The sequence below is a fragment of the Pelodiscus sinensis genome, chromosome 15, assembly GCF_052426305.1.
Source record: "Pelodiscus sinensis isolate ZL-2025 chromosome 15, ASM5242630v1, whole genome shotgun sequence".
NCBI classification, from domain to species: Eukaryota; Metazoa; Chordata; order Testudines; family Trionychidae; genus Pelodiscus; species Pelodiscus sinensis.
The window spans coordinates 24,336,109-24,360,740 of record NC_143066.1 but is presented as its reverse complement, the minus strand read 5'-3'; the positions used below and the strand labels follow the sequence as shown (position 1 = coordinate 24,360,740).

Here is a 24,632-nt window from a genome sequence, read left to right as displayed (position 1 = left end):
TGGTCCATGGTGGTAGGAAACAAACAGCAGCCTGTTGAGTAGGGATGTAAAATTTTGATTAATCTGCTAGTTGAGTAGTCAATGGAATTTCCATCGACTACCATATTAGTCAATAAGGGGGGTGCTCGCTATCCCACTGTTCCTCTGCCTTTGAAATAGCGACGAGGAGTCCTGTGGCTCCTTATAGACTAACTGAAGTGTAGGAGCATAAGCTTTCGTGGGCAAAGACCCACTTTGCCCACGAAAGCTTATGCTCCTACACTTCAGTTAGTCTATAAGGTGCCACAGGACTCCTCGTCGCTTTTACAGATTCAGACTAACACGGCTACCCCTCTGATACTTGTCTTTGAAATGTACACAAGCCACGGGTAGCTCGTGTACATTTCAAAGGAAGAGGTGCAGCAGTGAACCCGTGCAAGCTGCCTGCCCCCCATGAGAGGCAGGAGCAGGGAGATGTCAGGGGGAACCTGCTGCAAAGCAGCCTGTGTCCGCAGCAGGCCTGGGCTCCCTGCTGTGCCTCTTCCTTTAAAATGTACAAGAGCCACAGGCTCCCCCCAAAGCACTGGCTCCTGCCTCCCTCCCTTCCCCCAGCTGCCTCTGCAGGGGGGGACCGGCACATGTGGAGAGCCAGCTTAAAAGTATCAGCTCCCGTCTATCCCTGTCACCCTCCATGCTGCTGCCCCTCTATCAGAGGCAGCAGCACCAGGTACGCATGTAGTTGACAGGATTAACCAATAAGTCCTGGCTTATTGATTGTGTCGTGGTTTACACATCAACATCCCTATTGCAGACAATACAAAATTATTCAGAATAGTTAGGTCCAAAACAGACTGCAAAGAGTTATAAAGGGATCTCACAAAACTACACAGGGATCTTACAAAACTGCTCCAACCCTCCAGAGTCTGCCATGGACAGCAGCTGCTTTGGGCCATCTGGAGCAACTTCTGTGTGCCCCGGCTGCTCTGACATCCAGAGAAGCCTCTGTCCACAGCAAGCCTGGGTACCCCACACCTTAATCAGTTAACCAGTTCCAGTTAAACAGGATTTTACACCTCCATTAGCCAAGATGATCCGAGATGCAACCCCATGCTCTGTGTCTCTCTAAATCTGTGACTGCTATGACACCAGCCACTGTTAGAAGGCAGAATACTGGGTTTAATGGACCAGTGGTCAGACCCAGTGTAGCCAGTCTTATGTTCTTAACAATTCTATACATTTTCTGTATGGTCAGCCAGGGGATTGAAATGTCAGTGAGAGCTCAGTTTAGACTGCTTTGCTCATTTTCAGGTGTTGGAGTCTAACAAGAATGCATCACTAGGCTCAGTTGGCTGCAAGATCAAAGAAAAAACATTTTATTGTCTTCCTACTCATTTCATCAGGCTGGTCTCTGCCCCCTCAAATAGCTAAGATGAATTGTAAATAAAACTTTACTTATAGACAAAAGCAATTGCAATATTAACAAAAAGACACGAGTCCTTCTTTATAAAGAACAATCTCAAATAATACAAAATATATAGGTTTAAACCAAAAAGTAGATTTTAAAACATCATGCTAAGAATATTTAGAAAAAGAGGGGAGAGGAAATGACATCTAAAGCTCACTTCCAACATTAAAAATGCTAACAGCAGCAGGGACCCAAAAAATTAAACCAAATATAAATAAACTCTTGTAAATTCACTGTACAAGGTGACTAAAATCCAGTAAGGAAATAAATAATGGTCCTATTGGTTTCTTTAGCTTGCAAGAGTTTCAATTTAGTTGATTTTGCTTTTCTACACAAGTAGTATTGGGCTTTTCAAAAAGTTTCTATACTTGTGCACAGCTACATAGGAGAAAACAGATGCCCAAAATATTCCATAAGATTCAGTCAGACTGGGTTGACAGATTGCGGCAACCCTTATCCCAGGGTTTTTTCAATGTGAACTTACTGTTATTACTCCAGTCCAATTCAGCTAGGCCAGTATTCTCTGTGACTCCACAAACTGGTCTTGATCCAGTCTGGGCTGGTTAGGCTGAACCTTATGCACTCTCTCATTGTGGCCTACCCAGGATTGATCCCACTTGAGATCTCCTCAAGAGATATTTCAGCAATGATCCAAAAAAAGCTGGCTTCTTGTCCACATCTCTCACCATTTTTAATCCAATATGGCTACACACCGAGATTTCCCACAATATTGATCCAGTTCAGATTGGCCAGGCAGTGCCCTAAAAATCTCTCACCTGCAGATCCTCTTCTCACAGAATTTCTCACCCAATCCAAAAAACTACTCCCATTGATGGAGACCAGCGTTGGCCAGACTCAACTGCCCCATGTTTCTCCAGCCCTTCAGGAACAGATTTCCCCCAGAATATATCCCATTCCAACCAGCTGTTACACTCTCAGCTCAGACTCGACAGTACTCCTCACCCCAAGCACCGCTCACTCTCAAAACTCCCCAAAACTGATCTACGCCAGGGTCCCCAGTACTCAGAACTACCGCCCTCCTTCACCTGGGAACTCCATGCTCATTTAAGTAAGAGACCCCCCCACTCCACCTTGACTGCCCCCTGTGACCTCGTCCCTGTCCCCCGACTTCTTGAACCCAAGGCTCCTGCTGTCAACCGAGGCTGGGCCCGCCTCCCAGCCCCTCACCCATAGTTTCTGTGGGACTGCCCATCCCCAGTGCCCCTGCGCCCCCTCCCGCTGCATGTTCCCAGTTCCAGTCCAAGTAAGGAGCCGATGCAGCTCCCCCAGCCTCCTTCACCTGCTGCTTCCCCCGTCTAGCTCTGACCCACCCGCCACCCCCGCGGCTGCACCCTGACCCCTCGCTGTTGGTCCGCTCCAGGCCCGCTCAGCCCCTCACCCGCGGACTCCCCGGTGTTGATCCAGTCCGGGTTCGCCAGGCTCGCGATGGCGAAGATGTCGGCGGCCAAAAAGAGGCATCCTGAGATGATGGTCAGTTTGTCCATCTCCTCCGGCTCCGGCGGCTCCCGGCTCCGGCCTCCGCCCGGCTCCCACACCGGGCCCGGGCCGGAGGCGCTTCACAGCTGCGGCTCCATGAGACCTCAACTCCCACCCTGTCTCTGGCAGCGGCACCAAGAATGGGAAACCCCCCCCTCCCACTTCCCCGACAACACCGGAAGTGAACTAGGGCGCAACAAGGTGCTCCGGAAGTGAAACCCACTCTCCTTCACATTTTCCCTAGACGGGACCGGACTTTCACGAGGGGGCGGAGCCTCCACGGAGAGGAGGCGGGGATCCCGTGGGACTCGACAAGCTTTCTCCAGGGAGGAGGGGCGGAGCGCATAGTGCGGTGGGCGGGGTTTTTAAATGGGCGGGGTAAGGGGCGGGGCTTCTCCAAGGGGCGGGCAGGCGTGGGTGGGGGCGAGACATTTCGAATGGGTATTGGGGCGGGGCCTATCTAAGGGGGGCTGTCAGCTCGTAGGGAGCCTGGCCAGGCCTCCCCTCGGCGTAGCACAGGAGGGGAAGGGCTCGGAGCCGGAGTGTCTCCGCGCAGGGGAATGGAGGCGTTTTAGTGTGGGGAAGAGCTTTCTTTTAAGCGGACTTTGCGGGGTGGAGAAGCCCTTAGGCTGTTGGGAGGGATCTTATTTGTGGGGAAAAAGCTCCCCGTTTTGAGGGGGGGCTTCTCGTTTTGGGACGGGGAGGCTCCCTCTTGTGTTGGAGGGGACAAGTTCATCCTTCTGCAGTGGGGAATTGCTGCCCAGATGCAGGCAATCCACCCCATAATCCTTTTTGCTTGGCTGTGGAGTTTGGTACCCAATAGTCAAAGAATCGGAGGCACCTTAAATATGTAAATACCGAGGCACTGTTGCTTGGTTTGCTCCACTGTTCATTAAAAGGACTATGTAACTGAAGGCAGTGTGTCTGCTGGGGAGGATTGAGCTCTTATTTACTACAGACTTACTCATATGTGAGAGGAAATCTATATGTCTGTCTACCTATACAGTCTCCATTATTGTAGCATGTGAGCACTTCACAACATGCATCTGACAAAGTGCTTTTTTACCCATGTAAGCTTATGCCCAAGTAAATCAATTAGTCTTTAAGGTGCCACAGGACTCCTCAATAGTTTTGCGGATACGGAGTGACACGGCCACCCCTCTAATAATATGTGAGGATTCAACAATGTGGTACAGAAGTGACACTTCACCGGGCTCATATGTGCATTAGAGCTTAGGCAGGATTGGAGCTTTAGAAAGAGAATTTGAATTGCAGCCATTGGCAAAATTGCTGTGCTAGACTGAAATAATCCAGCCAATATAGCAATCAGTAGGAAATACCTATCCAAACCTAAAACCTCCACTGCATCTGTCACTAATCTAGGGAATATTGAAAGCTTGAATCCTGGCCAGTGTGTATGTGTGTCTACAGCATTATGAAACTTTTATGTTCTTCCATAGTTGAAGACTGTAGAAGTCTCAGAACCTGGCAGTTCTAGGATTCTAAACAGTTACTGGGTGTTTGAAAGATCTGTCAAGCCTGCTGCTGTGTTCTTCCCTCCCAGGCCACCATGGAGAGACAGCTGCTTTCAAAGAGACACGCCTGAGGCATTTGTTGATTTGATTTTTTTAATAGTCTGGGATCCATGGAAGGTGCAGAAGCTTCTGATACACCGGCAGGTGAGAATAAAACCAGAATGAGTTTTAATTCCCTTCCATCCTGTTGTCTCCCTTCCTTTTCTCCCATCTTCCCACCACCACCCCTGAACTTCAGGAAAAGCCCAAACTCTGCATTTGAAGGGTCTCCAAGATTTGGAGATACCACGGTATCTATGACCAGATTACTTGTCCACTTCTTAGATCTTTGTCACTCCACTTCTCTTTGGCATCCAAAGACAATTTTTTTTTGGAGGAGTGGAGAGCAGAGTAGTTCAATACATATTGAATTCTCATGACAACTGGAGTGGGATACAGGGCAGTTGGCCAGAGGAGAGAATGTTGCTTCAGGAGAAGAGAGCTGGATAGTATGTCATTCAGAGAACCTGCAGAATTTAGTGTTGGCCCTGTAGAGCTTTATGAAAAATGTAGTGGTACTGCAGAGTAAGATTTGTAAAGTTTCCAATTCTCTTTCCCTACAGAACAAAAAAGAAATCCAGACACTTTCCCTGGAGATTATGGAAATGGACCAATATCAGGTGAGTTGAGAATAAAAAGCCTGATCCAAAGCCTACTGAGTCAATGGGGAAGTCCTTTTATTCATTTCAATGGGCTTTGGCTCAGGCACTCTCTTATTTTATGCTTCTCTTTTTCTTGTCAAGCATGAGTAGACAGACATAAGCTAGTTCTAACAAAAGATAGAACTATGTAGCACTTTAAAGACTAACAAGATGGTTTATTAGGTGATGAGCTTTCGTAGGCCAGACCCACTTCCTCAGATCAATATGTGCAAGAAAATCGGCACAGCCATATATACCAAAGTGATACAATTTAAAAAAAATGAATGCATGTGAAATTGACAAATCAAATTTTAGAACAGAGTAGGAGTGAGGGGGGGAGGTTAGTTTCTGTGAGGTAATGACATTAGGAGTGATAATTGGCGAAGCTCTCTTTGTAATGGGTGAGATAATTAGAGTCTTTGTTTAAACCCATACATAAAGTGTCACATTTAAGCTAGTTCTGTTTGAGACATTAAAATCGCAGCATGAACATTGTGGCATGGGTGTCAGCACAGGTTAGCCACTAGAGCTCGGAAGTAGTACTGGTAGACTCCTACTTGGACAGCTAGCTTGTGCCTCAACATCCGCATTAATTTTAGACAGACTCGCACTATCTCTGCTCTGAGATAGTGAGCAGAGATAGTGCAAGTCTGTCTATCCAGGCTGGGAAACACTTTCCCAGCTGAGGAGTAGACATACTGTTCAGACCTAATCACAAATGCTTTCAAGTCAATGAATAGACTCCTATGGACTTCATTGGATTTTAAATTATGCCTTTAATGATCTCTCTGTGCTTTGTCTGCCATCATCTGTAAAATGGTACTTTTGTAAAGTGCTTTGAAATCAGTGGAGAGAAAGTGCTGTGTAAGTTTAAAAGAACAGTAGTATTTCTTTAAAAGAACAGTTTAAAAGAACAGTAGTATTTCTGCTACCCTGCCATAGCAGTCCAAAGTTTACATCTTCTTAAAACAGAGCATGAAATCTTTTTAAAAAAATGCTTTTTCTCCAATCTCATCATTTCCCAAGCTTTTCGTCCAGAGGCAAGCTGAGGGTTGCAGAATTCATTTTATGATGGTCATTATATTTGCTGGTGGGGTTGAGTTGGAATGAGTTGTCCTTTATTGTGTATACTGTTTATATTACACATTTTAATGGATAGAGAATGTAGAGTAAAGAAACACATTTGTCAAGCACCAGTTTCTTCCTTCCTTCAAGCACTAGAGTGTAAAATCCATCTGCTAGAAATTTGGATGTGAATCTTATCCAGAAATATTGACACAGGATTTGTTTCAATATGAATTTCCAACTTTCTTGAAAGCTCTAAGAGTTGGTGGCCTAGTTATGCTGTTATTTCTTTACCTTGTTCTCTTCCTTCCCTGAATGTATGCAACCATTTAAAATGAATCTAAAGAATATACAGGGTTAGCAATATTTGTTTGCTTTGCTCAACACAGTATGTGAAATTTTAGAAACAGGCTTTTGAGTATGTTGAGAAAAGCTGTTTTAGAAATATTTATTTTTAGATCATTTATGGAATACACAACTTGTACATAATTGTGTTTTCAGGCAGCCCAACTTTATTCAGAAAAATACTTGACCAAATGTTGAACTTTAAGCATGTGGGACTTAAATTGCTTTGCTGATTAGTAATGGATTTGAGTACCTGCTTGTTTTGCTGATTTAGTGCTTGTGATCGTGAAGTAAGAAAATCACGGTGTCATATTTTCAAGTATTAAAGTGTCCCTCTCATTTTCCAAAGGGCAGTTTCCAGCACTGGAAAAGATCTCTGAACATACTTTGAGTGCTACGTTAAAGACCAATATTAAGATGGGAGAACAAGGATTAGGTCTTATAGTAATTCAGAACGGGCCGTATCTCCAAATAACAAGTCTTGTTCAGAAAGGCTCTGCAGCTAAGAATGGAAGACTCAAACCAGGTATAATAATACAACCATAATCTTCAGAATTTCTTCAGTGTGTTCCATTCCAGAGTTTATACTTTGTTGACCTGCTTTTAACCTTATTTATGCTGATGTAAATCAGGACTAACATTCTTTCAGTGGAATTACAGAAGCATAGAACTAGCTCAATGTCACAGATAAAGGATACTAACAAAGGAAGCCAGTTTTAAATTAAAATACCTATTGTCTTAATTTGATTAAAATTGGCTGAAATGTGTGACTATTTTCTAATTAGATCAAGAAGAAAGATTATCTAAATCGCACACATGTTTATATATATATAGTACAAGAAGATTTACCTGGCATTACTCGGGTCCTTAACTCAATTAATTTTAGTTTTTCTTCATTTAAATTACTGCTCTGGGGTAGAATGTTTATTATGCAGGCTTCCCCAGGGAGAGAGGACTACCCCAGCCCTCTCTTACCACAGCAGATTGGGGCCAGGTGAAAAGTGCCTTTCCATGGCCACTGCAGCTCCAGAAGGCACAGCCAGGGAAGAGATGCATGTCCCCTGGCAGGGGGAAAGACACAGACATGTGACAAACTCAAATATATTGTAGATAAACAAGTTTTACTGAAAAAATAATGTAAAGCAGTCTGAAAGGATTAGAGAACAAAAACGAATCGCTCTCAGCCCAACTCAGGTTGTTATAAAAATTAACAAGAGAAAGGACATGTATTAGTACCTGTTTCCCCAATGCTAGATTATCCATACCTTCTATAGTGAACAAAATTGAAGGTTTCTGCATAGTCACGTTTTTCTCTCTCATACCCTTTTCCACCCTGATGTCTTGAGAATAGTAAGAGATCCAGAGTTCAGCAAATGAGCAAACACCAGTAATCCTCAACTACCACTACTGCAGCTAAACTTGGCAGCCTCTAGTTCTCCTGGTCCTTATGCCTTGTGAACTTCTTTTTATGTTTTACTTCTATTATTCCTGATTTTTGGACCCCTGTAACTGACGTTCATGAAGAGAGGCCCTTTGAAATGGGGATTTAAAAAAATAAAAAAGTGTAGACCCTCTTCTATTATAATGAACTTTTGCTTGTGCACAGGGATAAGAAAATGACAATTTGCTAAAAAAGGATTCTATTGTAGATAAAATTTCTCCTTTCCTGAGAGTTGATGTGCTTTCACTGCTGACAGCTTTTCACAACTCTTCTTCATGTTGTCAAAAGTCTTGACATAAGACTCCCAAAACAATAAATTCATGTCCACATAAAATTAAGATTGTCATCATAGGCTGCTTCTGGGAACAAATTTAATAGATCTTTGGTCATCTGAGTAATAGTTTGATTATAGTGAACATTTCTAACTAAAGTGAAAATATGTTAGGGCAATTTGACTAAAGAACAATGAGGGTACTATTTGATCAGAGTATCAAATTCATGCAGCCATTTTAAATTCTGGTCTGTGTACAGAAGATACACATTTAGGAATTCCTCTCCAGCCAGCAAGTCTCCTACTAACAGCAGCAGCAGTTTTGCAGAAAATCAAAGGTGGAATATCACCTTAATTATAATGTAGTAACTAAACTTATAATAGGTTTATTCACATAAATTAGAAACTTAAAGAGCGATGTGTTTAAATACTTTAAAATTTACATCTCAAGTAGTTTTACAATTTTATATAGAAGTACAGGCTGTCCTCGCTCCAAGGTACGTTCCAAAAATCTTGGACTTATAGCGAAACTTAAAGCAAGGAATCTTTTTCCCATGGCTGACGTCCATTTGTGCAAATTGAGTTGGGTTTTTTTGCATGACTTAAGAGCAGGGAACAGGAGGACTTATAATGCATTGGTTCCTACAAGCGTCAGCGACTTTAATGCGGAACAGATATATACTGGGGCAACTTATAGCATGTACGCGCTTTACTGGAAGGAACAATTCCAGGTTGGCACAAGGTTAAGCTATGTGTAGGTCATTTCAATCTTTGTAGAGTTCTCTGATTCAGAAAAGTGCTGTGTAATTCCATATTATCTGACAGAGCTAGATAGATTTTGAAGGTAGTGCAGTTACCCAGAAACGTAATAGCTCAAATCAAAAGTCTGTCTAGTCAAATTATACCTAAAAATAAGGGATGTGCTCCTCCCCACATTATCTTAGGAACTATTTATGCAAGTGGAGGGAGGAATATATCTTACAGAGGTAAACTAACATACCAAGCAGAAGAGAGAAGGATGCAGTTCTGTTTATTGATGGAAATTGAAACAACACAAATGAAGTTCTATCCACCCTTTTTAAGAAAAAGACATCTCATTTTTAATTTGAGTTCAAGATGGATGACTGGTTTTAAACCATAGAAAGTTTCCTGAGCATGCAAATAGATCGGATGCAGACTTTGCCATATTAACTTTTTTGTATTTGGGAGATAAGGGATGACTAATTTTCTTTATAAAAGTGTAGCAGATAATCTAATTTGTACAAAAGACATATACAAGCCATTGAGTTTCTTATGAAACCTGTTTTGCCTCATAGGATGTAGTACTACTCACTTTCAACTTCTTAATGCAACAATGTGGAAATGGATAAGCTATAAAAGCATTTACAATAATGGCTTGTAAACAACAGAAGCAAACATCTCATTTCATATCCCATTTCTAATTTGAACATTTTAAAGACTAAGGCATCCTAGGTCCTTTTTTTTCTAATTATGATGGTTTAGCCAATCTGAACATTTTAAGAAAGTTTCTAGGAGAATTTGAGTTTTACAGTGGATTTCACAATCTAAAATAGCAAAAAGTTTGTTCAGTTTTGTGTTCTCCTGTCCTAGTGAGGTCAGTAGATACATATATTGTAGAATCTTCCAAGATTAAAATTATTCTAATATAAGTTATTACATGAGTAGCCATAACTTTGGACTTGAAGACAATTTAAGGGCCCTGATTCTTTACAAAATAGTGTAACATACTGTTTAGAAAGTGTTTTTCTACAGACACTTTGAAACAGAACTTAGTTTTTAAGCACAATATAATTTATGTTCCTATTCAGTAGGTCATTTATTACTACTATAATTTCAAGCTGGAACCAAAAAAAAAAGGTGTAAATACTGGTTATAACTCAAAAGCAGTTGTATGTGAATTACAAGACTGTTCTAGGTGTTGCATATGAGCTCAGTGAAACATTCTTCTGCTAAGAGAGGGAATATACAGAAACTGTCTTCTTTCAACATTAAAAATTTTCAGGTCAGGCAATATTTGGTATCAGTCTAAAACAAGTTAATATTTTGAGCAGTTTTAATACATTTCTTTTCTACAGTCGCATATGCACCTTTTCATTAAAAAGCCTTAAGGATGTGCAAATTGACTGGCAGTTCTGCATCTTTGTTAAAGTAGATAATTTGTAAGGGTATGTCTACACTACCCTCCTATTTTGAAATAGGAGGGTAGTGTAGACATACCCTTACAGATTATCTACTTTATGTCTACACTACCCTCCTATTTCAAAATAGGAGGGTAGTGTAGGCATACCACAATTGCAAAAGAAGCCTGGGATTTGAATTTCCCGGGCTTCATTTGCATAAGCGGGGTGCCGCCATTTTTAAATCCCCGCTCGTTCGAACCCCGTGCCGCGCGGCTATACGCGGCACGAACTAGGTAGTTCGAACTAGGCTTCCTAGTTCGAACTACCGTTACTCCTCATTCCACGAGGAGTAACGGTAGTTTGAACTAGGAAGCCTAGTTCGAACTACCTAGTTCGTGCCGCGTGTAGCCGCGCGGCACGGGGTTCGAACGAGGTGGGATATAAAAATGGCGGTGCCCCGCTTATGCAAATGAAGCCCGGGAAATTCAAATCCTGGGCTTCATTTGCAATTGTGGTATGCCTACATTACCCCGCTAGTTCGAACTAGCAGGGTAGTGTAGACATACCCAAAGAGATTGTCGGTGTGAGGATATTATATTGACTTTGTGCTAAGTGCAGCAAATCAAACATGCTGATCTAAAGTGCCTTCATCCTGCTTTGTTGTGCCTATTAAAATACTTGTTAAACATTATGCCAACATTGCTCAGTGCTTGTTCGACTTAACTATGCAGCATTCTGGGCAGATATCCCATGGAGCAATATTCTTGCTGCTCAATGTGCTCTGGCATTTTTCTCAGGTGCATTGTGGGATGCCAGCTGAAACCCACAGGAATTTTGGGAACTAGGGTCAAATTAAGGCTTCTGTGATGGCTAGGGGGAGTGCTGGCCAACACTTGGAGTATGTCTAGACTACATGGATCTGTCGACGGAGCCATGTAAACTAGTTTACCTTGCATAGGCAAAGAAGTGAGGATTTAAATAATCCCCGCCTCGTTAAAATAAACATGGCCACCACACTGTGCCGATGATCAGCTGATCCAGCCAGGAGTGGTCTGTGGCGGGCTGCGGCAGCTGGCGTCCCAGGCGGAACGTGCGATCAGCGCTCCCGCCTGCATGGCTGTCAATGGAGTGATGTCGTCATCAGGCATCCCATGACATCATCATTGGGTGCCCCGTTGAAGGCGGTGCCCTAGGCGATGGTTGAGTCGGCCTATAGTCATGGGCCGCCCCTGGATCCAGCACAGCGCGGCAGTCTTGATGTGGATCTGTCAGCTGGGGAAGCCTTTGCCGACCGATCCTGTAAACCTTGTTTCATGAGGCATAAGGGATTGGTCGGGAAAGGCTTCCCCAGCCAACAGATCCGCATCTAGACTTCCGTGCTGTGCCAGGTTAGCTAATCATTAGCACAGCGCAGCAGCCATGTTTATTTTAATGAAGCGGGGATTATTTAAATCCCCACTTCTTTGCCTATGCCGGGTAAACTAGTTTACATGGCTCCATCGACAGAGCCATGTAGTCTAGAAATGGCCTTGGTGACTAAAGGGTTAAATTCAGATAGCTTCAGTGAGTGTTGGTAGAAAGCCAATGGAAAAGACTGTTGAAATTTGAATTGTATATCGATACCTTGCCTGCTCTCTTTGTGTGTGAGCAAGATGCAGTAATCAAAATTACCATGCCTACAAGGAATCTTGGGCATGGGAGCAAATTGGGCCTTGAAGCATGGATCATGAGTAGAGGGGAATGTATTTTTAGATGTAATTAGGGTATTTTTCTTTGTTTTGGTCAAGTTTCTCTGTGTAAATTCCATGTGCTCTTCCCACCCCGATTCACTGTCCAAGCTGTGCCCAGAGATACTATGTTCTCTGTTTCAGTTGCTCTGTAACACCTAGCAACCAAGTGTGCTTTATTAAGGATATCATTTTTTGTTGTTGTTTGTTAAAAAATCATCTTTTTTTAAGGTGCTGATTTGATTCTTGTGTCCTGGAAGGTAACAGGCCTGTGGGTGTGTCTGCCTAGCTTGAGAGATCAGCTATCAAGAGTTTCTTTTCTTTTCTTTTCTTTTCTTTTCTTTTCTTTTCTAAACTCTTGTGGAAGATCTTGGGGAAACACTGGGATAGGGATGTTAAATATCAGTGAAATGAATAGTCAACCTTAGGGTTGCCAGGTGTCCAGTATCGGCCCGGATAGTCTGGTACTTGTGGCCTCTGTCCAGTAAAAAACAAAACAAAATACCAGACATGTAAAATGTCGGGTATTTTCTGTTTTTCTCAGACGGATGGCTGCTAGGGACATTCTTCCCTGCCGCATGTGGCGGGGGTGGGAGCAATGTCTCTTTCGTGTGTGTGCGCGCGCATCTCCCCCTCTCCTCCCCGGGCCATGTTTGGTATTTTTTTGTGAAAGTATCTGGCAACCCTAATTAACCTCATGATTTCTTATCAGCTACTTGCCTAAACTATAGTCCCTGGGGGGTGGGGCCAGCAGCCAGTGCAGTCCAGCCTCATCCCTAAGGAGCCTCTTGCCACTCCACACTGCTGCCTCTGTTTCAGAGGCAGCCGCGTGGGGTGCCAGGCAGGAGTTGGTCCGTGAGGGGAGCCAGTTTAAAAATCAGCTCCCCTTGCGGATCGGCTGCCTGCCGCCCCATACAGCTGCCTGTGATACAGAGGCAGCAGCGTGGGGTGGCAGCAGCCCCTGTCTGGGGGAGAGGAGGAGAGGGGAATCTGAGCTTCCGCATCCAACATGAGCCGGAACTGAACCGGGCTACCTGCCCACCTGGCTCCTAATACTAACTTAAATTCTACTAACCCTGGGCTTACATTGTAATGTATTAGGAGCCACAGTGGGGGTAGGTCCCAGACCCGGCACAAGCTGGGCTGCTGGACCATCCTGCTAAAAAATGTATTGGTAAGGAGGGGCAAGGGGGAGGATGCATGTAGTCTATAGAATTAACCTACAACCTTTTGCTTATTGGTTAATTGGCTATATTATTACATCCCTACACTGGGGAAGGAATTCAAGTGTTTGTTTTTTTCAGGGTTCTTAGACTGCCACCATCAGGTGATTTTAATCTCCTAATCTACAGCCATTTTTTTTGTAAGCAGAGCCTACCGAGGCAAGGTATTTTTGCAGCCTCCACCTTTTGCACTCAGAGTGGCAGAGCGGGGAACAGCCCTGATAGTTTCCATAATTCTTTCTCTGGCATTGCATAATTCATCCATATTTTGCCAGCTCCAGACAGCATTAAGGACATGTTGCTGAGTCCTGCATCAAGAATCAATGTGAACATGGTGGTACGTTTGGCAGTCTTATAACCAGATGGATTTGGCTTACTCATTTCAGATGAAATTCAGCAGTTACTTCTGCAGGACATTTATCTGGAGCTATCACTAGCTGGTGGGACAGGATAGTGATGCAGAACTGGGATGACCAGCATGGCTCAAAACTTCAGGCTATGGAAAACTGCTTTCTTACATACCTGCAGAGCTCATGCCAGAACTACAGCACAACACTAGCCTGAGTTTCCCTTAATAGGGAAGCATGCTGCCATCTGGAAGCGCTCTACCTTGGATTGCCACCAGTCAGTAGCTAACCAGCTAACCAGTCACTATAGTTTGGTGTTGGTAAATCAACTTTCCGGGCTGGTGTCATATGGGTTTATGCTGTTAAAAGGGTACTACTGTGCCAGTTGTAAAGCTTGCACTGTATAAACACAAGGTCTTGCATGGACAGAGTTTGCAAACTGCATAGGGGTTACAGATGTAACTCAAATGCCTTTTTTTCTATTCCAGCCAACCAAAGACTAACACGAAGGAGTATTTCTTGTTGGTGGTCCAAAGCCTGATTGCTACCATGGGAAGTTGACCAGTATTAATGTGGGGTACTCTGGAAAGGTTCACAATGCCACAATCATTAAAATAAACATCAGGCTGTTCAGAAAACTCTCTCCATTGTATACATGAGACCAAGTGTGCTTTCCATATTGTCATAGGTATTTTCTGGGAAAAAAAATTCACTACATTATTCTTGGGGTGCTATTGCCGTAGTCTAATACAGTAGTTCCTCATAGTAAAGGCAGGTAGTGGGGGCATAAGCAGAGATCCTGTACTTGACCCAGGTCTTCAGGTATTTCTGTCTGAGGTCCTTTGCTTTGATTTAGCACTGGACCCATCTCCCTTTTTATAGTTGTCATGTAAAAGGCTGCATTCTGGTGATGCCTCAAGAATAGATGGAACTAGACCTGCAGCTCTCTGAAAAAGACAATCACATGCTGGAGCCATGCAGGGGTCCACATAGTATGTGGATCCAAGTGCATGAATTCACCACTCCGTTATCAGAAAAGGCACACCTGGTTGACTGCCATTATTAAAACAAGTGACATTGTTCATATACTGGAGTAGATAGACAATCCAACCCTGATGAGAAGCAGTGGTTGGACTACTAGCAGTAGAGTAGATAGGAATGAGTCCACACAAATCTTAGTGAATGTTATCACTGAAAGATAGAACAACAATTACTCCTGTTTCAGTTTCTTTAAGACACCAGCTAGTTCACTTTAAAAAGTTGTATATGTATGCAAAGCACTGTAGGGCAAATAGTTACATCCATATAACATCCTGTTAAATTCTCTAAGTAAATAGTCATAGCACATAAAAAGAGCTGCATTTTCTAAAAATGGCATTTTCTTCAATGTTAGAATTCACTTCTAGAGTCCCTTAACAGTTAAAATAGTCAGTCCTCTTTCTTGTAAGTACTGGAAGTAGCTGGTTTTGTTTACCCTTTATTTCTCCCTATAAGCCAGTGGTGCAATTTTTGTTACACTTAATTACTAACATTCTGTAGAACTTACATGTATTCTACTGGTTTTTCAAACAGTGTTTAATAGTCATCTTAGCTGAAACTGCAAACGTTATGTCATGTAACCACACAATTCAGTTGAATACCTAAAAATATATATAGTGTGTTAGGATTTTTGTACTACTCAGTACAGTATTCACTATTGATTTTTCCTCTTGGCAGGTGACATTTTAATTAAAATTGGACATGCCAACATATTAGGATGGACACTACGAGAGCTTTGGCAACTTTTGCACAATATTCCTATAGGAACAGTTCTACAAATCAGAGTTTACAGAGATTTTGTTGAAGTACCTCAACACTGGAAAAATTTACTTGAATTGGTTCCTGAAGTAAAGCCTCTTGTAAAGACAGAGTAAGAAACAAATGCTGTTTTCAGTGGGTTTCTTCATAATGTGGTTATGCTAGTCTAATGAGGGGCAGAGAGATGAAATAGTAATGCAACTAAAGCCAGGATGCTACTTATCAAGTATAAAGGTAGTTTTTTTTAAAAGTACTACTTTTCCATGTAATAGTCATCTACTGTTATAAAGATCTTGAAGTGCAGTTGCCTAGAAACTTACCTGCAACTTTTCTTGAAGAAAATGGACCTGAAAGTCTGCCAATATTTGTTGCCTAAACATTGTTCTAAAGCACCAAATTTCAGTTTCAGACTTCTCCTATTTTTCAAAAGGCAGTTGTCATTGGGAGAAGGCTTTATTCTGCATACGTTGGCTTAGCCTCCTTCACTTATATTCAGCTATACCTATTTATATAAGTTGATGACCTACATCATTGTATATACCTGAAATTACCAAGATGCAGGTAACCAGATAAACAGTTTAATGACTCACTAGTCTTTCAAATATATTAATGCTAAGGGCATAATTAGTTTTTTGACATCTTATTTGATCTTTACAGAAATGGGTATACAGCAATATAATATTATACTATGATCAGTTTCTATAAAGATGAGTATGAGGCTTGATGAAGTTGTAAAAAATATTTTCAGTTTCTAAAAATAGGAATTGCTGCTCAAGTTTTAACTAACACTCATTATACAGAGCATATTATGCTGGTGTTCTGGCAGCTACACTGGCTTCCAGTATGTTTCTGGTTACAATTCAGGGTCTTGGTTATGACTTGTAAAACCCTAAATGAGTTGGGAGCAGAGTATTTGAAAGTCTCCTATTGTACAAACTTGCCCAGGGATTGAGGTCAGCTGAGGAAGCACTGCTCCGTGTTCTTCCACTTATGGAGATATGATTAACATCTACACAGAGCAGGGCCTTCTCAGTCTTTGCCACCAAGCTATAGAATTCTCTCCTGCGGGATGTTCACCTGGCACTAACATGGGTACTGTTTTGGTGCCAGGCTAAAGCCACTTTTTTTACCTGTGCTTTTATTGGTGTTTGAGTTTGTCTCCCCCTTCCCCTCCTCCTGAGGTGTCTTAGCAGGTTGTATGCCCCCTTCTTCGGGGTTTTATATCATCTTTAAATACATGCAGTTACTGATTTAAATCTTTTGTAACCCTCCTCAAATATTTTAAATAGAGGCAGGGTAAAAATATTTTAAATAAAAATAAGGCTTAAGTATTAATTGATGCTAGATGGGATACTATGCAGTAAAATTTTCCTAAAGCCTGGGGACAGATGTTCTAGCAGAGAAGACTAAAGCTCAGGAACAAGAAAGAATGAGGGAGCTTACATTAGAGAAGGTAACTGGGAATGGGAACATTGAAAACACCTGATTAGGGCACAAGAGCAATAACAATGAAGGAGGAAGTTCAGGCAATGAAAATAAGGATGGGACTGCCTAGAAGACTAGTTCTTTAAACTTAGATTGCAAGAGAAATAGCTTTGTTCTAGTTTTCCTGAAAGATGTTTAAATTGATATTCCCTTGCTGTTAAAAATGCACATTGTATAACTAAGTCAAGCAGAATATACACAAATCAGATTTCAATTTTGCCACTTCTCACAAGAGCTTGTCTTTAAATCTATGTAACTGTTGCACATTTTTAGCACTTCAAGTAAAGACAGTGAGGCAAAAGAAGACAGTTGGACCAGTAGTGATGATTATGACGATGTAGACTCTGATGAAAGATTTAGATACAAAACTGCACAATCATTTTGCTATGATTCTAATAAACTTCCATCAATATCAAAAACTTGGCATGCATTTAAAAGAAAAAAGCACACATTTACTGTAGGCGCTGATATTGGATGTGACATTATAATTCATAAAGATGTTGATGTATGGTGTAGTTCTGACTTTGCAACTAACAGTATTAGTCCTCCTTCATATTGGACTATGGAAATGCCCAACAGTGAGTCGTCGTCATCGTCGTCATCCTCTTCCTCTATATCAGATGCATTTTGGCTTGAAGAGTTTGCCAGTGTTCTGGAATAAGTGAATGGTCATATCAAACTTTCAACCTTCAGAAAATTTTTGAAGCACCCTATCAGCTGAAGGTTCATTTTAAAAATACTGATTTTGCAATTAGCTTGCCTGCCTAGGATATCTGACCATCTGATTTATAAAATGATAGCTGCTATCAAAATCTACTCTTCCTGCTCTTAAGAAAGAAAGATCTCCATCAATCCTACCTATGAAGAGAACATTAAATTTGATGCTTCTGTGAGCCCAATGATCAAGGCACAGCAGGAAAGTGCTAGAGCTGCAGTATACTGCTTTCAGCTTTTAAAGGTAAGCCTTTTAATTTGCATAAGATACAGATGGTACAAATGGCAATTTGTCCAACAACTGTTCTTGAACATATTAAGGATATATAACTGGGATATTTATTATGGCAATTATACATTTAATCTGCAGCGCAAATGTAGTCCAATACTACCCTCTGGTAGTTTTTGCAAGGCACATGCATAATGTTAAATGTTTCTGTATTTATTCATACCTTACTTTCAGTAGGTAAATATATTAAAACAAAGCATATGAACTCAGCACTTTATTCAATATATGCAAGCCCACAAGCTATCTAGATTAACATTCTGACATTAATTCATAAACAGGTTGATTGGGACTTGTGTATAATGTAACTGATGGACACAGTGAAAAAAGTCCACTTTGAATCTGCCTCAATTTTGTGTTTCCTACTACAACTCATCAACAAAAGGGGTATCTCCCAAGTTCCCACTAGCTGCCATTGATTTCTTCCCATCAACAAATTTCTTCGCAGCCTGAAACAAAAAAAAAAAAAAAGGTTAGCAAGAAAACACTGACCATGTTTTGATTCCATTAGGCACAATCAGCAAGCTTGTCTCACTGCTCCAGAGTCCCAGCTTCAACTGATTTATGCAATCACCAATGATTTGATATTTATGATTTTTAATAAACTGTCTGAGACAGATTAATGATATCAGCCTGAGGAATGTAGTAAAATGGCCACTTCAGAGAATTAGAAAAAGTTGCTATACATATGCCTTATGTAGCAAATATATTCTATTCAAGTCAGAAAAGCAGTACTAAGGTTCAGTGTGTCAATCACTGAAGCAAGAGAGTCAGGAGACCTGGATTCTATTTCCAGTTCCACCAGTGACCTTGGCAAGTCACTTTGCTGCTTTTTGAACTCTGTCCCTCCCACCCACGTTTTGTCTCATTTATTCATGTTGTAAGTTTTGAGGTATGGACCATCTCTTACTATGTATTTATACAATTCTGAGCTCAATGTGACCCATGGGCACCATTGTCATTCCAATGAGCAATAGCAGCTTTGTGAAGTGATTCTGATGTTCTGGATTTATTTTCCTGACTAGATTTCCAGATGGAATATGCTCATTTCTGAAATCAAGATTATTATAATTGTCACTACCACTAGTTCAATATCTCAAAACACTGAGTATATATTAATTTTGTTTCTTACAATCACACATTTAGGATTGAACCCTGCATAAACATACTTAGGTGGAGTATTCCCTACTGACATTAGTGGGTAACCCCATAGTGTAATATTACATGATTGAGTACTAGCTGGAATTTTTCTGCATTTAGTTGTAATAGCAGAATTTAGCTATTAATTCTCAGCTATAATGACTTTGCCATATACAATATGAAAGGACTACTTCCTTCAATAAACTAAGCAGATAACTCAAAAGACATAGCTTGCAGAGAATTGTAAGCATCATAACATCACTTTTTATAGGGTCCCTATATTCTGTACACTCAGAAAAGTATGCATAGTAAAGCTTATACAGAATCATTTTGTAAATAACGATTCCATGTGGACATGTTTACTTACATTCACAATGTCAGCAGCAGATATGGAGTCAATGTTTTGAATTACAGCTGTTGGCGATGTATATTTACCAGATGCCAATGCTTCAGAACCAATTTCATCAAGTAACCCATTTGAAGTCTCAACTAACATTAAGTATGCAGCTTTCAAATGATTTCTGTCAAACAAAATGTGGAGAATATCCGAGTAAGTACATTTTCCAATGCTTCTCAGTAGACAGACTAAATTAGAACTCCAAGTTATGTTTAGTTGTGTGCAGCTGGGATCTCTTAACTTCACTTTTGCTTAAATGCTCCTTTCTGAAGCATTAGAATGCTAAGGATATTGAATATTCTTCAATATTGGGATACTTTTATGGCACTTCAGCCCAATGATTTAAAATCTGTTTTGACACAGGAGGAGCAGCTTTCCCTTATGAGCATGGGTTCCTAAAACACGATCAGCCAAAGAAGAAAGTCAATTATTCAAGAGGACAAATCCCAGAAAGCAGAGAGGTAAGGTGGCAGAGGACCTCTCACCCCCAGCAACAATCAGGAAACTCTGGAATACTTTCAAGGGTCAGATATGAATTAGAGGAAGACTTAAAAAATGGAAACCTCAATCAGGGCCCAAGGTAGGTATCTCAGCACACTACTCTTTTCCCAGTAGCTAACAAAAGTTTTTCAGCTTCTAGCTGGAATGTGAATATTTCAAGCCCCTTTGGGCTACTTTCAAACACATTTAAAAGAACAATCATTACAGTATTTTCTATCCATAGATGTTCTCAACTTTCAGCTTTGGGATTGTTTTAAAATTACAGATTTTTAAGTTTTAGGTTTAAAGCTAATTATGTCCTACCTAGAAAAGTATAGGCAGAGCCAGATGTAAACAGTGAACAAAAATAGTTCTCTGTACAATGCTAACGCTTTGTTTAAAGAATTGTAATTTGTTCCTTATTTACCACAAGCAAGTTCCCCTGCTAGTCAATCTAGTTTATGAAAATTCTACTATTTTATTTAAAAAAATAAGTTTATTCCAATATGGAATCTGTGGCATACACTATAATTGAGAAATAGTATTAATGTTTTGACTGAATTCAAGTAGGGCCACTAATACTTGGATCAAATAATTTTTTGTAATTACTCCCCAACTACAGGAAAAAAAAAATCAGCAACATACTCCAAGGATGAGACTATGGAGAAAAAACTCTTCAGAAGAAAAAAAAAATAAAATAATGAAATGTCCCTCTATATAGATTAGGAAGATTTGTATTCAATGCTACATACAACAGGCAGAAGATTTAACATCTGGCTGATGAGAAATGATACAATAATTTGTTTAATCATGTTTTGTATGCAATCATGCAAAGTTTTATACCAATTTCTTTAAGTTATACATACAGTCTTATAATAAATAGATTTTTATATATGCAAGATTTGGTCACTTCTTTGCAGCCTGCAGCTGACTCTGTTGGCTATAATACTTCAATCTAATTGTGGATGTTGGGTTTAATGTGTGGATGCTGGGTGACAGCAGTGGCTATTATATATAGAAAGTCAAATTAGATGATCCAGGTAGTTTCTTCTGACTTTAAACTCTGGGGGTATGCTTACCCTGCAATTAGACACCCGTGGCTGGCCCATGCCAGCTCACGTGGGATCAGGTAAAAGGGATCCTGAGAGAAGTGACAGAGTCCCAGAACTCAGGCTGCAGCCCCGGCCTGAACATCTAAACAACCATTAAACAGCCTGAGCCTGGTTCGACTACAGGTTTTTAATAGCAGTACAGACATAAACACAAGGACTTACAGTAACTGAATTTTACTGTTTTAATTTAGAAGATCACAATATGAACCCAGAGGTTAACTGCACCTTAAATTATTACAGTTGCACCTTGCTGTATTATTAGTTGGCTATTGTATGCATGCCTTCAAATCAGGAACTTATAACATTGCGAGTTTTGCTATCAGTAAAGTGGCAATATTACTTCCCTACCTTATAAGGCTCTCAAGATTATATTTTGAAAGCCCTTAGAAAACACATTCCACCAATTTAATGTATTACATTGTAAAAATACCATTTGCAAGGCCTCATTATTGTATTGAAGATGTACTGTAAATGCATGCTAAATATTGCTGATTGAGGAATCATCTCAGCGTTATCCCGCAGGGAATTTCCTAAATAAAGCAATCTGGAAAGTATTTAAACAGGAATTATATACTCATGTGCTATCATATATCAGCTTCTGCTGACAAACATCTAATGAAGAAGTAGTCAGTAAGCTATTCTTTAAGAACACTTTCTGCTGATTTAACATGTTTCTATAGAAATTGATGCTAGCCAAGAATTTACTATAATTCTCTTAACAGCAAGAGCAGTGTTCTAACTCAAAAAAAAATCAGACAGGCAATTTGTACCATTTCCACCCCTTCCTGCTTTTGCTAGATATGAATACAGAGCAATGAGTCCTGACATAGGTATACAGTATAACTGCCTATGCTGCTGAAACACTTGCCATACAGAAGCCTCTTTATAAAGCTTACTGACAGGAAGTTGGACACGTGATCTTGTAACTCCACTTTTATTACCAGTTAAAGCAGTGACACTTAGCTCAGAAGCCAAACAATCGATCAATATTACGTAAGAATCACAGTAGTGTGGATTGTTTCATTTATTATAGTCATATTTAAACAGGATGCTTGTATACTCACATTCTCAGTCAAAATGACTGTCCAAATATTTTATTAACCAATTGTAGCCGATAACAGAAAAAGCATACTGATTGGTTAATTAAATCAGTGTTTTAATATCAAGAGCTGCAAAGAGCCACAGGAGACCCATTAAAGAGAGTCATTTGCAGCTTGAAAACCCCTGAGCATCCCTGAATTATAGTATTCATTAGACATTTTTAACTTACTTAGCCCTTGTGACATCTTCATCAGTGATGCCGCCCTGAGCAATTGCTTTTACCTGATTCAAAGCAGCCTTAATGACCTAGGACAAAAATTAAGCAGCCTTTTTACATTTGGCATTAATGGTTTTGACCATTTCCAACCCACAAGGATTCTTCTTTTTGAGCAGAAAAAAAAAAAAGACGACATTAAGATATTCCATTTTATTGGATCATTTTTCACCACCTCATCATATATTAAGAGCCTCCTCCAATAACTATTGTGGATTACACTCATTCAGGTAGGCTAACAAAATTTAGTCTGTGCTTTAATTCTCATACTGCCCCCAAAATTATTTCAAGTTCTTACACCACATAAAATGTGATCACACTCTTCCCAGTTAGATTCAAACGCAAATGATCAATTCAGCCAGGTTTCTGATAGTTAACATTCTAACAGCCTTGTTCATTAATACCCACTTAACTGATAGATTTAACCACTTATATTCAGCAATCTCAAGAATGTCTTCATTACTGCTATTTTATCTTTGTACCCGTACTTCCATGAAAACAAGACTTATTCCTTTCTTTTACTGATAATGCAAACATTAATTTAAATCCTTGTCAAAAGAAGCCAAAATATTTGATCAAACCAACAAATTCTCATCAGCAACTTACCTCTCGAGTAGCAGAAGCCTGGGATATAGTATAAATCCCAAATAGTCCAGAATCAGAGTAATTAACATTAAATGCTGCAGCCTGTGGAACAAAATTTTCAGTCACTGTTCCAATACAGATAGACTATGCAATTCCTCCGTCATCAAAATAGCTACTAGTGATATTCAATGTGATAGAAAAATATATAGCAAACCATTCTTGTCCTTGGAGAGATTAAAGCCCCTTAAGCTAGAATGTTAATTAATAGTACACAGATCAAAAATATTTCATGGAATATTTTCTAGCCAAATTTGTTTCTATTCAATAGAAAGAACCCGTTTTCCTAAATTCTATCGCATGTGTTATTTCTTGGGAAGGAAAGTTGAAATGAACCTTCAGGCTTACATCAAATGGTTGATTAGTTGCCTTATTGATAGCTTGGAACAGTTTGCTGGAAATATTGCTTCCCCTTTTAATAAGAGGCCCTGCACCTAGAATATGCTGAAGGACACTGAATGCATTTGCTTCTGCACTTCCAGTAGCAACTCCTTCTGCTACTATGGCAGCATGGACAAGGCTTTCACCAGTCTGTTCCCTGATTTCACCTGAAAATAAGAAATTACAATTAAAAATATAGTGTATTAAGTTTAGTATGTGAATTAGTTGCTATCTATGTCTTAGCTAACCAGTAACTAAGAAAGGTCATTAATGTAGTCTAGTGGTAATCTTAAAGTCCACAGGATCATGTTCCAACTACTTCCACTGGACTTCAGTACTGACTGTTCAAAGACAAAGAATCCCTCTTTTTTTTTTTTTTTTAAACAGAATATAAACCAGAAGAAAGGTATAAGTCTTACTTGTTCACAACTTAAAAATAATCACAAAGGGCCAAATTCAGTGGAAATGTACTTGTGTATTCCAGGTCTGAATATGATCTAACGTCTTGTCTATGTGGTAATTTAGTACATGGCAAACGAGGGTATGAATCTACAGGCAGTCCCCGGGTTACGTACAAGATAGGGACTGTAGGTTTGTTCTTAAGTTGAATTTGTATGTAAGTCAGAACTGGTACATATTGTAGGGAAAACTCTAGCCAAACATTTCTCCAGAGCTCAGTTTTATTCTCCCACACCTCACTTCCCCCAGTCCTTTATTCTCAAGCTGAGGTGTCTGCTGAGAAAAGCTGCTCCGCGTCTCCCTGGTCTGCTGGGGGGAAGCAGCTAGTGCGGGGTTGCCTCACCCCATTTGTAAGTAGGGATCCGATGTAAGTTGGATCCATGTAACCTGGGGACTGCCTGTATATGCACCAGCCTGCCATGCACTAACTACCCATGGAGAATCTGCAATTGCATGCTACAAGTTTAGTCTATCAAAGCACATTTAATTGACTTATAGCAGTGGTTCTCAACCAGTAAGTACCCTTAGGGGTAATCGAGAGAAGTCTGCGGGGGAGGAGGGACATCAACACTGCTGAAATTTGGAGAAAACTGAATTTTTGCTTTAAGTTTTACAGTGCTTTATTATTTTTGTTCTTTTTACACCCAAAAATTTCATTGCCTGCCCAGCTACGATTAAGTTGTTTAAACAAATGTGTTGCAATGATAG

The 24,632-nt window shown here is 40.5% G+C and overlaps 3 protein-coding genes across 9 annotated transcripts in view; 1 reads left to right on the top strand and 2 right to left on the bottom strand.

Moving 5' to 3' along the window:
• The window catches only part of MOSMO (modulator of smoothened), a 52,556-nt gene extending 49,382 nt beyond the window's left edge, over nt 1-3,174 (bottom strand). Inside the window, exon 1 of one of the 3 annotated variants that reach the window (XM_075899448.2) lies at nt 2,844-3,174. In XM_075899448.2, the coding sequence (XP_075755563.1) occupies nt 2,844-2,949 (106 nt within the window). In that variant the 5' untranslated portion in view covers nt 2,950-3,174. The remainder of the gene's footprint in view (nt 1-2,843) is intronic. The other 2 variants (XM_006123818.5, XM_075899449.2) reach the window with 2 other exon arrangements.
• On the top strand, nt 3,160-20,116 carry PDZD9 (PDZ domain containing 9). Of its 5 annotated transcripts, none has more exons than XM_075899459.2 (6): nt 3,160-3,293; nt 4,506-4,620; nt 5,079-5,135; nt 6,916-7,092; nt 15,433-15,625; nt 17,272-20,116. In XM_075899459.2, exons 2-6 carry the CDS (start codon nt 4,587-4,589, stop codon nt 17,657-17,659), a joined length of 849 nt encoding a protein of 282 aa, XP_075755574.2. In that variant the 5' UTR covers nt 3,160-3,293; nt 4,506-4,586; the 3' UTR covers nt 17,660-20,116. The 5 variants fall into 5 exon arrangements, 4 of the variants coding, with proteins under 4 accessions (XP_075755574.2, XP_075755575.2, XP_075755573.2 ...); XR_016350720.1 differs by lacking the exon at nt 3,160-3,293 and having other exon boundaries at nt 3,440-4,620; nt 17,272-19,688; nt 19,899-20,116; XM_075899460.2 differs by lacking the exon at nt 3,160-3,293 and adding an exon at nt 3,440-3,791.
• UQCRC2 (ubiquinol-cytochrome c reductase core protein 2) overlaps nt 18,203-24,632 on the bottom strand; it is an 18,390-nt gene continuing 11,960 nt past the window's right edge. The window contains exons 10-14 of the mRNA XM_006123814.5: nt 23,433-23,632; nt 23,049-23,129; nt 22,398-22,474; nt 19,506-19,659; nt 18,203-18,447 (exon numbers count right to left, since the gene is read on the bottom strand). Coding sequence (XP_006123876.3) covers nt 18,364-18,447; nt 19,506-19,659; nt 22,398-22,474; nt 23,049-23,129; nt 23,433-23,632 — 596 coding nt within the window. The 3' untranslated portion in view covers nt 18,203-18,363. The remainder of the gene's footprint in view (nt 18,448-19,505; nt 19,660-22,397; nt 22,475-23,048; nt 23,130-23,432; nt 23,633-24,632) is intronic.

Excerpts from the sequence above, each read along its gene's own strand:
- PDZD9 (XM_075899459.2), top strand. The coding sequence starts at position 4,587 with ATGGAAGGTGCAGAAGCTTCTGATACACCGGCAG. Across the intron at positions 4,621-5,078 it reads AGCTTCTGATACACCGGCAG|AACAAAAAAGAAATCCAGAC; the intron begins GTGAGAATAAAA and ends CTTTCCCTACAG. Across the intron at positions 15,626-17,271 it reads AAGCCTCTTGTAAAGACAGA|CACTTCAAGTAAAGACAGTG; the intron begins GTAAGAAACAAA and ends GCACATTTTTAG.